At 38.6% G+C, this 14,370-nt stretch overlaps 1 protein-coding gene across 1 annotated transcript in view; it reads right to left on the bottom strand.

The window, feature by feature from the left end:
• grifin (galectin-related inter-fiber protein) overlaps positions 1–14,370 on the bottom strand; it is a 36,242-nt gene that overhangs the window by 18,441 nt on the left and 3,431 nt on the right. The window contains exon 2 of the mRNA XM_039775823.1: positions 3,278–3,357. Within this exon, the coding sequence (XP_039631757.1) occupies positions 3,278–3,357 (80 nt within the window). The remainder of the gene's footprint in view (positions 1–3,277; positions 3,358–14,370) is intronic.

The following is a 14,370-nucleotide window of genomic DNA, read 5'->3' as shown; positions in this document are numbered from 1 at the left end:
CAAAGGAAAAGCGAAGTGCTTCCGGGGTGAAGAAGAAGGACTTGTACCTGACCCGGAAGTGATATTGAATCACATGGACTGGGGATTGAGAACACTTCTGGGTCAAAGAATATAAAAGGACTGTGGGAGCTCCCAGACGGCGAGCTGAGCTGGGTGGAAGGGTGGCAACGCGTCTGGGAGTCGGAGGATTGGTTTATTGTGTATTGATTAGTGATTGTATGAGTATAGTGGAGAAGAGGGTGCTTTGTGCACTGTGGCATTTGAATAAAGTCGATTATTGGACTTTTACCTGGTGTCTGGAGCCTTGGACAGGAGTTCAGGGGAGCGATACAGCCCTAAACTGTCACAATATATACAGTACCATATCATCTGCATACAGTGAAGTTTTGAGAAGTCATTCTCTGATAATCCCCTTTATCTCATAAGAATTTCAACAATGAATTGCTAGTGGTTCAATGGTGACTGCAAAAAGTAGTGGTGACAGGGGGTATCTTTGTCTAGTACCTCATTCTAGTTTGAAGTAATAATAATAATATTAATAATAATAATTAATAATTCTTTGTATTTATATAGTCTGAAATGATGTTGTTAATACAAACTGAAGATTCTGGAATGGTATGCAGTAGTTTAATCCATGCACATATGTTCGGGCCAAGCCTAAATGTCTCCAATGTAGTGAAAAGGTAGTTCCATTCAACCATATCAAATGCTTTTTCTGAATCTAGCAGTAATAACATCTCTGGGGTGTTAGACTCTGTGGGTGGATATATTACATTTAACAGGCATGAAAGCTAAATGTTTACCATTAATAAATCCAGTTTGGTCTTGTGACATTACTGAAGGAAGCACTTTTTCAGTCCTTGCAGCTAGGACATTGGAGAGTATCTTAACATCGTTATTCAGAAGAGAGATTGGTCTGTATGATGCACATTGTAATAAGTCTTTGTTTTGCTTAGGAAAGATGGTAATCAATGCTTGGCGAAACATTTGAGGTAGAATTGTATTGTCTCTAGCTTCTGTAAATGTTTCTAATAAAAGGGGAGCTAACTTAATTGAGAATTCTTGATAAAATTCAGCAGGGTAGCCATCTGGGCCTGCTGCATTCCCACTCTGAAGTGAGTTTATAGTATCTAGTAATTCTGATAGTGCCAGATGTTTATCCAATTCCTCTGCACTGAGAGTATCTAGTTGTGGTATCTGTAATACATTTAGGAATTCTAAATTTGATTCCTTCCTGAGTCCATTTTGGTAGTCATTTTGCCCTCTAGATAGACAGCTAGCAGTGTGTATGTCCCCCTGGGATAAATCTGGCTTTTTACAAAAGCTTAATAAATAAATATTATTATAGTATGAAAAACAACAAACCTTCTTTGAAATGCATATTAGAATAACTAAAAAGAAATACAAGAAAACCTCTGACTTGATTAAAGGTAAAAAAGCAGTCACAGTGAATTTTGATTTTGTTGATAATTGTATTGTTATTTATGTGATGTGTTTATGATTACATACACTGATATTTCACATATTTTTGTTTTGTTTATAATATTCAACGCGTGATGTCATCTCCTTGAAACTATTTAAGACAGCAACCTGCTAATGTAATGTTCCAAGATTTTGGATTTGTAAAAAAATCTTTATTGTACGTTTAGCTAGTGATAAAATCCATTCAGGAAGAAGGACTTTCCATTTTTTTTATTCATTTTCTATCATTTATATTGGGTGTCACACATGTGCGTGTAGCACACAATTTCGGCACTCATGAAAGGGTAATCCCACCCTGAGTCAAGGGTTGGCTCTGTCTTTAATGACTCTTCTCTTCTTCCATCAACAGGACAGAAGAATGATGTCCAAAAGACCTGTGATATAAGTTCTGGTTTCTGATCACCTGAGCCTGCCTCTTCCTGCCTCTCTGCTTTATTCCCACTTCCACCAGCTTCTTGCTTCAGTTGGAATGATGTTATCGTGATTGCTATAAATTCGTGTTTGTGACTTGCCCGACAATTAAACAAGGTTTGTCACTTGATGATCCCAAATCTTTAAAATATTTTGTGTCTTTTGGTAAACTGCCTTTGGTGTTTTAATATTTTGCTTTTTGGGTACTTGACCTCTCCTTACTCCTGACAACAATCCTTTTTCCCTTCTCATCCTAGACCTTTATTCTTATTTTTGCCAATTTGGCCTGCCTTTCTCTACCACTAGCAGAGCAACAACTGCTTGTTTCTCCAAATCAATGAAATCAGGCTTGAAAGGCAGAGGTAGGTCTCACTTTATGAAAATGACTTGAACATATCATTAAAATGTTTCTTTTTTTCTCATCTCTTGACCATCTTTTTGATTTTCTTTGGAAACATAAAGAAATGAGCTCTTTATGCTCAAAGGCTGACACTGCTGAGTCAAAGGTGAAGGGTCACATGATTCATGCTTGGAATAGGTTATTATATATTTATATATTAAGAGTCCACCATTTATTCTTTGAAAGCTAAGGTCACTGAACTCAAACTTCTGGTCTCCTCTAACAACAATGGCTATTTCCACATGCATAATTGGAAGCTCAGCTTTGTGAAACTCTTTCACACATAGAACCTGGAACAATATTAGGTCAACAATTTCTAGAATATTTCCTGAGATTCATGCTGTTTCCACTTACACATACAGCCCATTAATTTGATTGTGTCATTAGCCGTATGTGATGCTGGTGTTAAAGCTCCTCGTCCGGTTCTAGTGGTTTTCCCATTTTGTTTGTTCTCTCTTATTGTTTCTTGTATATGTTAATTGTTTTCTCCTTCCTATGTTTCATATTAAACCCAAATGGTATCATAAGAAATACAGCATGTCTTACCTCAAGCAAACCCACAGATAACAAACTGAAATGCCATGCATGGTGATTTCTTGATAGCTTCATCTCCTCACTGTGCGTTGGGCTGTCTGTTTGTGCCCACCATGTATAAACTTGTCATAACATATTGCCTGCTTGACTCTGTAACTTTACACCTCTGTTCATACATAAACTGAGATATTAGATCCCCAGAAATCATATTAGCATTGTAAATTAAACAGCTGAGGTTATTGGGTTATCACTTCATTTATCCATAACCTTAAACTGCTAATTATCACTACATTTCTGGAATAACCTGCTCCTGAACCAGTGCTTAAAATTGCACATCTGACCTGGTCAACGTTGGTATTAATTTTTGAAGCTTGCTGATATCAATTCACAACCACTGTCATTACTAATAGCCATTTAATTAGACATACTTACAATCAGAAAATGACTTACTTATTGGCTGTGGTAGGTGCCTCTCCTTTTACAATAATACTCCATCCTGGGCAGAGACCTTCAGGGCAGGTAGCTTCAAACTAAAAATCCCAACAAGACACTGTTATTTGTGCTGTCTTTTATAGATTATCCTATTTATGTTGTGAATCAATGTATTCTTATTATATAATAAATCTGCAGCCTAAAACATAATTTTCACCTGTAGAGAGATACACTTATCACATTGCAGGGTTACTCAAAGTTTTTGAATGCCGGTCCACATTCAATTCGCCACCAACCATCGGGGTCCACTATAGCCAGGTTTACCGTGTAGGTCTGTAGGACTGTAGGTGTAGGTCTGTAGGAGGCTAGTAATAGATTCAATGCAAATGCAAATCTTTTACAGAAGACCAAGGCATGTACAAAACATGGAAAGCAATTCAAAAAAGTCACATGACTACTTGCAATTAACCCCCCAATTGCAACAGTTGGTACGTAAATGATTGTCACTCAGTGTGAAGTGTGAAACTGTTGTTTCGATTTCATAATGGCAGCATAGTTCGGTGAGTAACCAGTCAGTGCAATTCTCATTGCATTCCTGAGGTTCTGGTCAGTAATTACATTTCGATGTCTCGTCTTGATAGTGTTCATAGTGGAGAACGCACACTCACAAGAATATATTGAACCAAACATAGTGAGCACAGAAATCGGCAGTTTCTTTGCAGCAGGATACTGAGAATCCGGAACAAACTTTGACCAAAAAATTTTATGCCGACTTCATTCAATTTTGCTTTCAAAACGTGAGAAGCTTGCAAATCATCTGCTTCCATTTGCAACAGTGATGGGTTTGAGTTCAGAAAAATTGAGGCAGCCACAGATGTCCATTCACCGTCGGGCTGGACAATGAAAGGACCAGCAACAAACAAAAACACAGGCTTCAGTTTTCTGAAATCCTTAAAACTTTCATCAAACTCGACCTTCAAATGATGTAGAAATGTGGAAATCAACTGAAAACATGCCTGTTGATCAGCTGTCATGCAGCTCTTCAAGTTTGGGAAATGCAGCATCTTGCCACCTTTCAAGTCATTGATGAAAATGCTCAGTTTTGTTTCAAAGGCACAACATTTTTCTTGCAATTCGACAACGGTTTTGTCTGCACCCTGAAGTGACAAATTCAGTGTATTTATACCGTATGTCCCATAATATCAACAAGAAATGCCAGCAGTGCGACCTTGTCACTGTCTTGAATAAATGTTAAAAATTCTGCAGCTTTCTCTGTATTCAAGGACTGCAGGAAGTCAGCTACATCTTCACGAAGATTCCAAATCCTTTCCAACACACGGCCCTTGCTTAACCATCTGACGTCATTGTGAAGCAGAAAATCTCCAAATTCTGCAGACATCTCTTCAAAAAAAGAACGAAACAGATGATGCTGCAGAGACGAATTACATCATAAAAAATTCACTAATTTCACAAGAGTACACATCACTTCTGCCAGTTCGTCACAAAGTTTTGAACAGAGGGCCGACTGATGAATGATGCAGTGATAAGCAACAAGGTTGGGCTAAAGTGCCTTCATACGAGTGACAAGTCCTCTATCTTTACCAGTCATTGATGGTGCCCCGTCTGTTGTAAGGGAAACCATTTTTGTTACATCCAATCCAGCTGCGTGCATAAACTGAGATAATGCTGAAAACATGTCCTCACTGCGGGTCTGTTTTGCTAGCGGTTTTAATGTCAGAAACTCTTCAACAAAATTATGGCCATGAAAAAATCTTGTGAACACACAGAGTTGAGACATATCAGTTTTATCAGTGGATTCATCGCACGTGACAGCAAACAATTCAGCCTGTTTAAGATCTGATATTAACTGACCACCGACATTGTCAGAAAGGTCATCTGCATGACGACTAGCAGTACTGTCTGATAATGGTATCTGCTGAATCAGTTCAACACATTTTTTGTCGCTAAACAGAACCGAAGAAGCAGACATCATGCATTCTTTAACAACCTCTGCATCAGTAAATGCTTTCTTAGGTCTGCCAAGAACCCAAACGATGTGTAGCGAAGCTTCTGTAACATTTGATTGTGTGGTGGTCGCTTTCATCATCAGCGATGAACTCGCTACCAATGACGACTTAAGGATGTTGATCTTATGTGAACGGAACTCTGACTTTGGTGGATAATTCGCATTGTAGTACTCGGCGTGTTTCGTCTTTTATATTCGGACTTTTGACTTACGCAGAAGACAGTCGCGGTCCGCCAAAAACGTCTTGGCAGTCCGCCGTTTGAGTACCCCTATCATTATGGATTGACACATATGAATTACACTTCATACTGTATTTCTTGCACAACCCTTGACACAGTATAATCTAATCCAGTCTCTTTTACTGGACTCTTTCCAGTGACTCTTGACAATGACTGGAAATGTGCTACAGGTTCCTGATTGGACACTTACTAACTAAAGGGGTCATTATTAAGAAACATCAGTTGACAATTTGCAGACAGTGTGGACTACTGATTAATGTAGGTTTTTTTTGTGAAGCTCACAGGTGTAGTTAAACTTAGTTCCACTTAAAGCTAATGTCGCATCATGTGACTTGTAGTTTTGGGACCAGATTTGCCACATCAATTTAAATGAATGAAAATTGTTATCCATGTCACATTTACTGACCGAGCACCGACCTTTTAGCACAGCCTTTTTCTGACAGCTAATAGTGTGCTGCCTTGTGGAACCGGCTTTGTACGAAATGTTTAACAGCTTTGGTGAGTTCAGCATTAATCTCTAAATCCTTTTTTTCATTCTGTCATGGCATGTAAACCACCCAACTTAAGGCTGATGATCTTCTTTTCTGTTTGTGAGGTCCAAAGCTCCCCGTGATCCTTGTCGCTGTCTTCTATAAATTGTTCTTCCTAATGAGCATTCATTGATTGTCAGCTCTCATGCACACAGAGCCTGCTTCTTCGAATAAAGACAAATCGGAGCAAGTTGCTGAATAGTTAGAGTGAGTCACCAGGTATGTCAGATTAGATGACTGGATTGTTGGGAGCACTCTACTGACTGCCTTCAGCTCGGTATTATTAAGGAAACAAAGTCTACCACTAAAAATTGTTGGAAAAGTCACATAATGTTATATAACCTTTACAAATGAATTAATCTGGCAATGCTCCATTAGTATTTTGAAACTTATGTCCACAAGAGAGAGAGATACATAACAAAATATTGTGTGCACTTTTGTTGGAATTACCAGAGATAGAGGTTACTACTGGCCATGATCATTTGATGACTTACTAACTTGTGGAGCAGAAGTATCATTGGTCAACTTAGGGGCTCACTATTATGTGTTATTATTCCATAACTCAATGAATATTGGTGTTTTTGTTGAGAAGCATCAGTGACCAACCTAAAGACTACATAAATCAATGTTGAGAGCCATCATTTGATACCATGCTAAATGCAGGCATCAAGCACTCTTATTGGATAAATTACCAACTCTGCGGATGCTATTTCCATACTTGCTAAGTGTGGAAGTCACTGTGAAATTCCATAGCTGAACAGCCTTCTAAGTATACGGGGTACTGCTGAGCACCAACATTTGATGGTGAACCAAAGCTAAGAGTCACTGTTGAGTAGCTTCAATAGATAACTTACTAACTTAAGGGATCATAAGTGAGAGCCATCATTTGATAACTTACTAACTATAAGGGTAACTGCTGACTGTCATATTGATCATTTTTCCAACAATAAGAATCAGTGTTGAGCAGTTTCAGGGGATAACTGTAGGAATAGCTCTTTAGTATTATTACTTCAAGACCTGGGATTTCTGGTTGTGGTCACTGTGGTGTACCATTACTAAACAACCTGGAGCTGAGAGAGTGGGCCTCTTGGCCTGCCCTTGAAAGGCAATATCATTCACAAACAAATGACTTTTGCTGGTATGTCCTAAGACAGGAGATGCCTGTTTCCTGCTTTGGTCAGAAAGACTGAAGGCTGTACCTCATTTTTCTCATTGCTTGATGAGGTTGCTCCTTTCTGAATATTTTATTTGTACTGTTATTACTTCTTATTCTTATTCTGGGCTCATTCATGCCAAGCCAGCAGTTAGGTCAACCATAGAGTCCGTGCAGTATGAAATTTATTATCCCTTAAAATTATCTGCATATCTCAGTTTTTGTTAAACTTGAACTAAGGGTATGAAAGGTGGCTATTTGACCCAAGGTCCCACTTGCATCCCTTGCCTAGATATGGCATTGGTGAGGTATTATAGAATATGCACATGCAGACAGAGAGGGATAGATTAGGTTTCAAAACCTTGTAGACTGATTGATTGGACATAGGAAGTTAAAAAATCCATCCATTTTCTAAACCTGGTTTATCCAGAGCAGGGCCATGAGGAAGTCACAGCCTATCCCAGCCAGCCTAATTCACTTCCGGGTACCCTATAAAAAGGGGCCAGTACTCACCATTCTTTGGCCAGAGTCGGTAGGAAGAGGACAAAGTCTCCACAAGAGTGGAGGCGAATGGATTGGCGGCAGAGAAGGTTCTCTTGTGTCGTGTCTTGGAGCTGGTGATATGCACACTTTATTTTGTTAATAAACTTTGTGCTGGGTAATAAAACTGTCATTTGCCTGTGTATGTCCAGGTTGGCTTTCATAACACACACACACATATACTGTATATATACACTTGAGCCAGTTTAACATCTCTAATCCACCTGTGGGAAGAAACTGGAGCAACTGATGGAAACCCATACAGACACAGTGAGAACATGCAATCTCCATGTAGGTAGGACCCAGTACACGAACCCCAGCCCTCCTTATTGCAAGACAGCAGCACGATTATTTCACCACCATGCCACCAAATGTAAAAAACATAAAGAATTAAATGAGACAATATGACTCATTGTATTAATTTGTGTTTTAGCATGGTGTGATGAGAAGATCTCATCCAGCGTTTCTTAAATGTAAGAAGTTTGAAATGTTCTGGAATGCTATTTCTTACTTATAGTATACTGTATATTCCTCTTTGTAAAGGAGGAAACCTTCTCAGTTTATTTTAATCGCTTGTCTTCTCAATCTTCACAACTAATTTAAGGCTATGAGGTTACTTTTTTAGTTTCTTCTTTGAAAATACCTGTAGTGTTAACTTTATCAGCATTAGGAAACATGTTAGCTGACTAGGTTGTAGTGTAGAAAGATTAGCATCACATCTGCAGTCTTTTTTGATTTGGTATCTCTCAGCACAGACCACAAAGTCATGGAGGAGAGCTGGCCTCAGGGATTTAATACAATGCTTGCTGCCAATATTAGGATTAGGTGATTTACAGCAGAATTTAGTAGATGCAATTTAAAGAGATTAAAACATGCAAAGGAAGAAGTTTCTGAGGCTTTGATAAGAAAGGTTTAAAAGAAAGAACCTCCCACAAGTCATCAATAAAGCCTTAGATTTTAATCTACAGCCATTTGCCTGTCTTGCAGCCCCCTCATCGTTTCTGCTATACGGACAGCTCTTTAGATATCGGACGAGGGAGTCCTATAACTCAACTATTCTCCATGAGAGTAAATGTTTATGCCCTTTTTCCACATTCATTCACTTTCTAACTCATAGCCCAGCTTTATTATCCATTGAACATTTGATTAATCAAAATATGAAAACCAAAAAAACAAATGAACATAATCATGTTGATAAGCAATGGCTTTACACCTTTTAGAGCAATCTTGTCTTCCCTGACATTACAGGCAATCTCTAACTGAGGCCAGGGGAATGAACTTCACTAAACTGATTAGAAAAGGTAAATTTTCACTTTAGAAGAGATGCAAATTACTCATCAGCTCTTAAATGCATCCATTTTGTTTCTTTCTATTGTTCAGTGCTCTGCCCACTTCTCTTTCTAGTGCATTTGTCTCACCATCACCTTCATCATACTTCTCTTTCCTCTGTTGCATATTTCCAGAGCTGCAAAAAAGGCAGGATTGTCCATGTTCTCCCTTTCCCTGCATTTGCAGATGTTTCCCCAGCTGTGGACCTCCTGTGTCGTCCCAATGCCAAAAAAAGGACATTCCAGTAATCCCAAGGACTTCTGACCAGTTGCTCCTAATGCATACATAATGAAGACCTTTGAGAGGCTTGCCCTAAAACAGCTACAACCTCTGGTTTCAGAACATCTGGATCTTCTGCAGTTAGCCTGTCAGGCACATATAAGCATGGAGGGTGCTCTGATCTGCATGCCTACTCCTTCTTGGACAAAGCTGGTGCCACAGTCAGGATCACATTCTTTGACTTTTCCAGGGCTTCAAATACCATCCTGCCTCACTGACTAGGGATAAAGCTGAAGGCTTTGAATTTTGATGCTCCCATAATCTTCAAGATCGTGGACTATCTGACCAACAGACAGTAGTTTGTGAGGCTGAGAGTATTTGTCAGAAATGTTGGTGTGTAATCCTGGAGCACCTCAGGGAACTGTTTTGTCTCCCTTCCTGTTTCCCCCGCTACATAACAGACTTCCAGCACAATACCAGTGCTTGCAATCTACAGAAATTTTCAAAAGACTTCATCATATGCTGCATTATTAATGAAGATGAGTCATATAGCAGGAAAGTTGTGGAGGACTTTGTCTTCGGGTGACCATTCACCATTCAGGTGGAGGACGTGAAAGTGGTGCAGAGCTACAAGTACCTGTGGGTTCACTTAAACAACAAGCTGGACTGGTCTGACAACACAGTTATGCTGTACAAGAAGAGTCGAAGCAGACTGAACTTGCTAAGATCTTTTGATGTATGCAGCAAGCTGCAGGAAATGTTCTACCAGTCCATAGTAGCCAGTATGATGTTCTACACCCCAGACTCCTGGGGAAACAACCTGAGCTCAAAAGAAGCACAATGCCTGAACAAAGTTATCAGGAATGTCTGCTCCATCACAAAGTGAACCCTGGTAACCCTGGACAAACTGGAAGCTGTTGTGGAAAACAGGATAATGACAAAATTAGATGCCATCATGAAAAATAATTGTTTTCATTTTTTCTAACTTAGTTTCTCATAATGTTGTCATTCTTTCTCTCATTTCTGGTTCTGAAGTATGAGAAATTCAAATCTCGCAATATGTTCTGAAGTTGTAAAATGTATTTTGCATATTGGCTAGCCTCTACCTTGTTTTCCCATGGACGCCACCATTTTCAAGGTTTTTGTGTATTGGCCGATAGCCCCATTGCTATTATGTAACGGCTGGAAGTCAAGAATTTGACCTAAAAAATAATATAAAGTGTAGTATAGCATTGTGTACTTTCTAATCGTCTTTGATTATGGATTTCAACAAAACTTAAACAGTAGTATTTGTTGATTTTGCTTGAATTCAAGTCAACAGATCTTTCACTTGTTCATTTCACGTCTCAAAAACTACTCATGCGAAAAGTTTGCAAATCAATTGGCTTGGTCTTATAGTGGAGTAGAATATAAAAGTAGCAGATAAATTAAACAGTTTCTAAGGCAGTTAACAGTGGAGGTAGATCGAGTGTTTTTGGAGGATATGGAGTACTGAATGAAACTGAACCAGAAACAACAAGATTGGAGCCTATAATAAGACACATACAATGCAATTTGTTTTACGGAAGATGGGTCAGTTTGTTTCAGATGTTATTATTATACATAGGTCTCAGCATTCAGTGCCTCCATTCAAATAAATGATTATAAGCTTGCTTAGAATAAAATGGTTTGTTCACTTTATATCATAGCAACTGGAACACCCTGGCTGACACTGATGGAACTGTATTTAACCCTGGCCACCTTCTCACTACATTGTCCTAGCTAAATATGAAGTATAACACTCTACATGTATGTACACAATGGTGCCAAATTTTCCAGAAATATCTGCTCATGGTGAACTGAATGAGATGGGGAAAAAGCTTAGTGATTGCCGGCAGCCTTCTTTATAGCAGTGTAAAATCTGCCAGTCCGTGAGTAGGATTTAATTAGGCAGCAGCTTTGACCTGCATAGCAAAAAGCCCCACAAATTTAGATTAGAAAGAGAGAGTGAAACAATAAATTAGCCTTTGGCATAAGTAAATACTGAGTTCTGTCTAATTTAATCAAGAATCTGCCAGCTTGGCACTTGAGTTGATGCTCCCTGCTTATTCAACAAGGCCAAAAAAAATTTTTTTTGGATCTTTTCATTTATTCCTCATGGCATTCTCTGCTGCAGCAGATGTTTACTTCTGAAACATTGCTGTTCTCAGTTATGGCCTTCGACACTGAGGAAACATAGCAATAAAATAGAAGACAAGAGCCACTGGAAAACATTGCCGGTGAAAAATACTGGCAGATGGAGCTGTCTGCACAAGATTGTGAATGCTGAACAGCAATTTGCTGTGAAATTCCATTAATTCCAATCTTCAGGAGAACTTTATCCTGTTCTCTTTTTATATTGTTAAATAACTCTTGAAGAGTTCAGTTAGCACAAATAAGAGGCTGCTGTTGTTGTACATGTCTGTGATTTCATGATGGTACAGTGGAGAGAACTACTGTCTCACACCTCTAGAGTCTTGACATTGAGCCCCCACACACTCACTGTGTGCAGTTTGCATGTTCTCTCCATGTTTGAGTGAGTTTTCTCCAAGTGTTCTTGTTTTCCTTTCATAACTCCCAAATGTGTATGTTGAGTTAATTGTCCACTATAAATCAGTCCGGTATGTGTAAGTCTTGGTGGACTCCTGCCATCTACTTTCATGGGCTCTGGTTCCCAGGGTTCTCAAAGCTGAATTGATTGGGGTTAGTAAATGAATCGGTGGATATGAATTTGTGGGGATGTGCAGTATAAAAATGTGATGGCCATTTTGAAAGAATCCAATTTGTTTTATAATTGAGAGCATTGTGCTTGAAAAGGAAATGTAACAATTGGATATTATGGTTATGGTTACTAATTCTTTATGGTAAGTAAACTCAGGACAAAACAGATGATTCCAAGAATGATCACGATAGTTTATGGCTGCTCTGTTTTAACATCCTGTTGTGTCAAGTTCTGCGATCCTTTCTCATCTTCACAGCTTGAGTTCTAAATGTAGTTTATGGTTCTGATGAAGGTTATAATTTTTCTTTAATTTTACTTTTAACAATTTTTTCTATCAACAATAACTTTATGATTAAATTTTGTAAAGTGATGTTTTGTATGGTGCAGGTCTTAATACTTTACAAACCCATAGTATTGGACTTAAATACGAGCCTAGTCATCATCTCTAATATGTTTTTTTTAATTAGATTTGTGTAATTTGTTTTCATTTAAATATTGTTGGTTACAATGACTTAATAAAGGAGGAAACAGGTTTGACCCAATTTGTTTGAATTTTGATGACATTAACACAAGCAAACATTTCTGCAGACTTTCGATATCCAATGTACAGCACATAGGAACCGCCTTCTTGGCATCTCTACACACCCAGAATAATGCCCAGGTGGCCAACAGTATAAAACATGACATGTTTGTTATAACACAACACACAAGGGAAGCATTCAGCAAGCAAACATATCTATACTAATAAAAGGCAAAGCCCACACTCACTCACTCACTCACTGACTCTTCACTAATTCTCCAACTTCCTGTGTAGGTAGAAAGCTGAAATTTGGCAGGCTCATTCCTTACAGCTTCCTTACAAAAGTTAGGCAGGTTTCATTTCGAAATTCGACGCAGTAATGGTCATAACTGGAAGCTATTTTTCTCCGTATACTGTAATGGAGTTGAGCTCGAAAGCTGTGGGGTCGGAGTTTCGTGTGACATCATCACGCCTCCCACGTAATCACGTGAACTGACTGTCAACGCATTATGTAGAAAACCAGGAAGAGCTCCAAAAAGCGCTGAAGAAAACATGCATTATATAATTGAGAAGGCAGCGAAACAATAAGAAGGAAGCGAGTGACATATACAACCATATTCATGAGTGCTGCTACTTTGGAAACAAAGCACGGTGTAAACCTAAACTTTAAATTAAGTTCATAGACAGGCTGCCCGGCGTTTGTCATGCCCACGGGTAATGCAGGATACAAGTTTAATGAGAGGACGAGGATATAAACGAGTTTTGATCACTTTGTAACTAAGTTAAAATTGCAGGTGAAGGGCTGTGCTTATGCAAATTCCAAGAGACTGTGTTTGTGGGGGATTGACAGTTAAGGCGGGTGGGGGAGTCACATCATCATCTCCCCTCCCATTCACGTAATTTCGCTCTGAGCTGAGCTCTGCAGCTAACGCAGTGTTACGGAAGCGACTTTGTAACGCTGCCACCAAATACTCACAGAAAAATCCACAAGTTAATACACACGCTGTCTCTACAGTTTCTCCACACTGAATCCTCCAGGCACTACTTATAAAAGGTTACATTGACAATCGTGTTACGTTATTTTTAAAATGTTTCCTTTTCTTAGCACAAGCACAGCTGAGAAGCTTCGATGCATGTGCTCCATAACGCATTAAATAATCACACTTTGCATTACAAGCAAAGGGAAACTTCTGTCAATGCATGATTTCCTGGTACACATTTTACCCTCGCACCCCCTTGGTTTGAGAAGAAGTATGAAAAAATATGAGGTTAACACAGAAAAACAGATCACCAATTGAAGCTTTATGAATAATCGATTCGCCATCAATAATTGTTTTGGTAAAGCCATACTCAGTGTAATCCTCCTTCAGTTTTATAATTTTTCCACCACTAGCCATGATTAAATGAATGGTAAAAAAGTAAGAGCGAGGGTGACTTATTTAGGCAGGCAGGCGAAAGCTCAATAGCTCGAATTTGGATATAAGTGGGTTCTATTTAGTCGCCAGAAATATCTTTGTTAGGAATGGAAGTTGAATTTAGTCTTTAAATTTCTATGGTAAAGAAAAAGTTATGCAATGATGACTAAATTTAACTATATAAAGTCAAAACTTGTATATATAAAGTCATTCCGGTATATATAAAGTCAAAACTTGAATATATAAAGTCAGCGCTGGAATATATAAAGTCACAACTTGAATATATAAAGTCAGCGTCGGAATATAGAAAGTCAGCGCTGGAATATATAAAGTCAAATCTTGAATATATAAAGTCAGCGTCGGAATATACAAAGTCAGCGCTGGAATATCCATCCATTTC

Source organism: Polypterus senegalus, chromosome 13, assembly GCF_016835505.1.
Source record: "Polypterus senegalus isolate Bchr_013 chromosome 13, ASM1683550v1, whole genome shotgun sequence".
In the NCBI taxonomy this organism is placed as follows: domain Eukaryota; kingdom Metazoa; phylum Chordata; class Cladistia; order Polypteriformes; family Polypteridae; genus Polypterus; species Polypterus senegalus.
The sequence above is the reverse complement of the archived record's forward strand: the minus strand, read 5'-3'. Positions and strand labels throughout refer to the sequence as shown.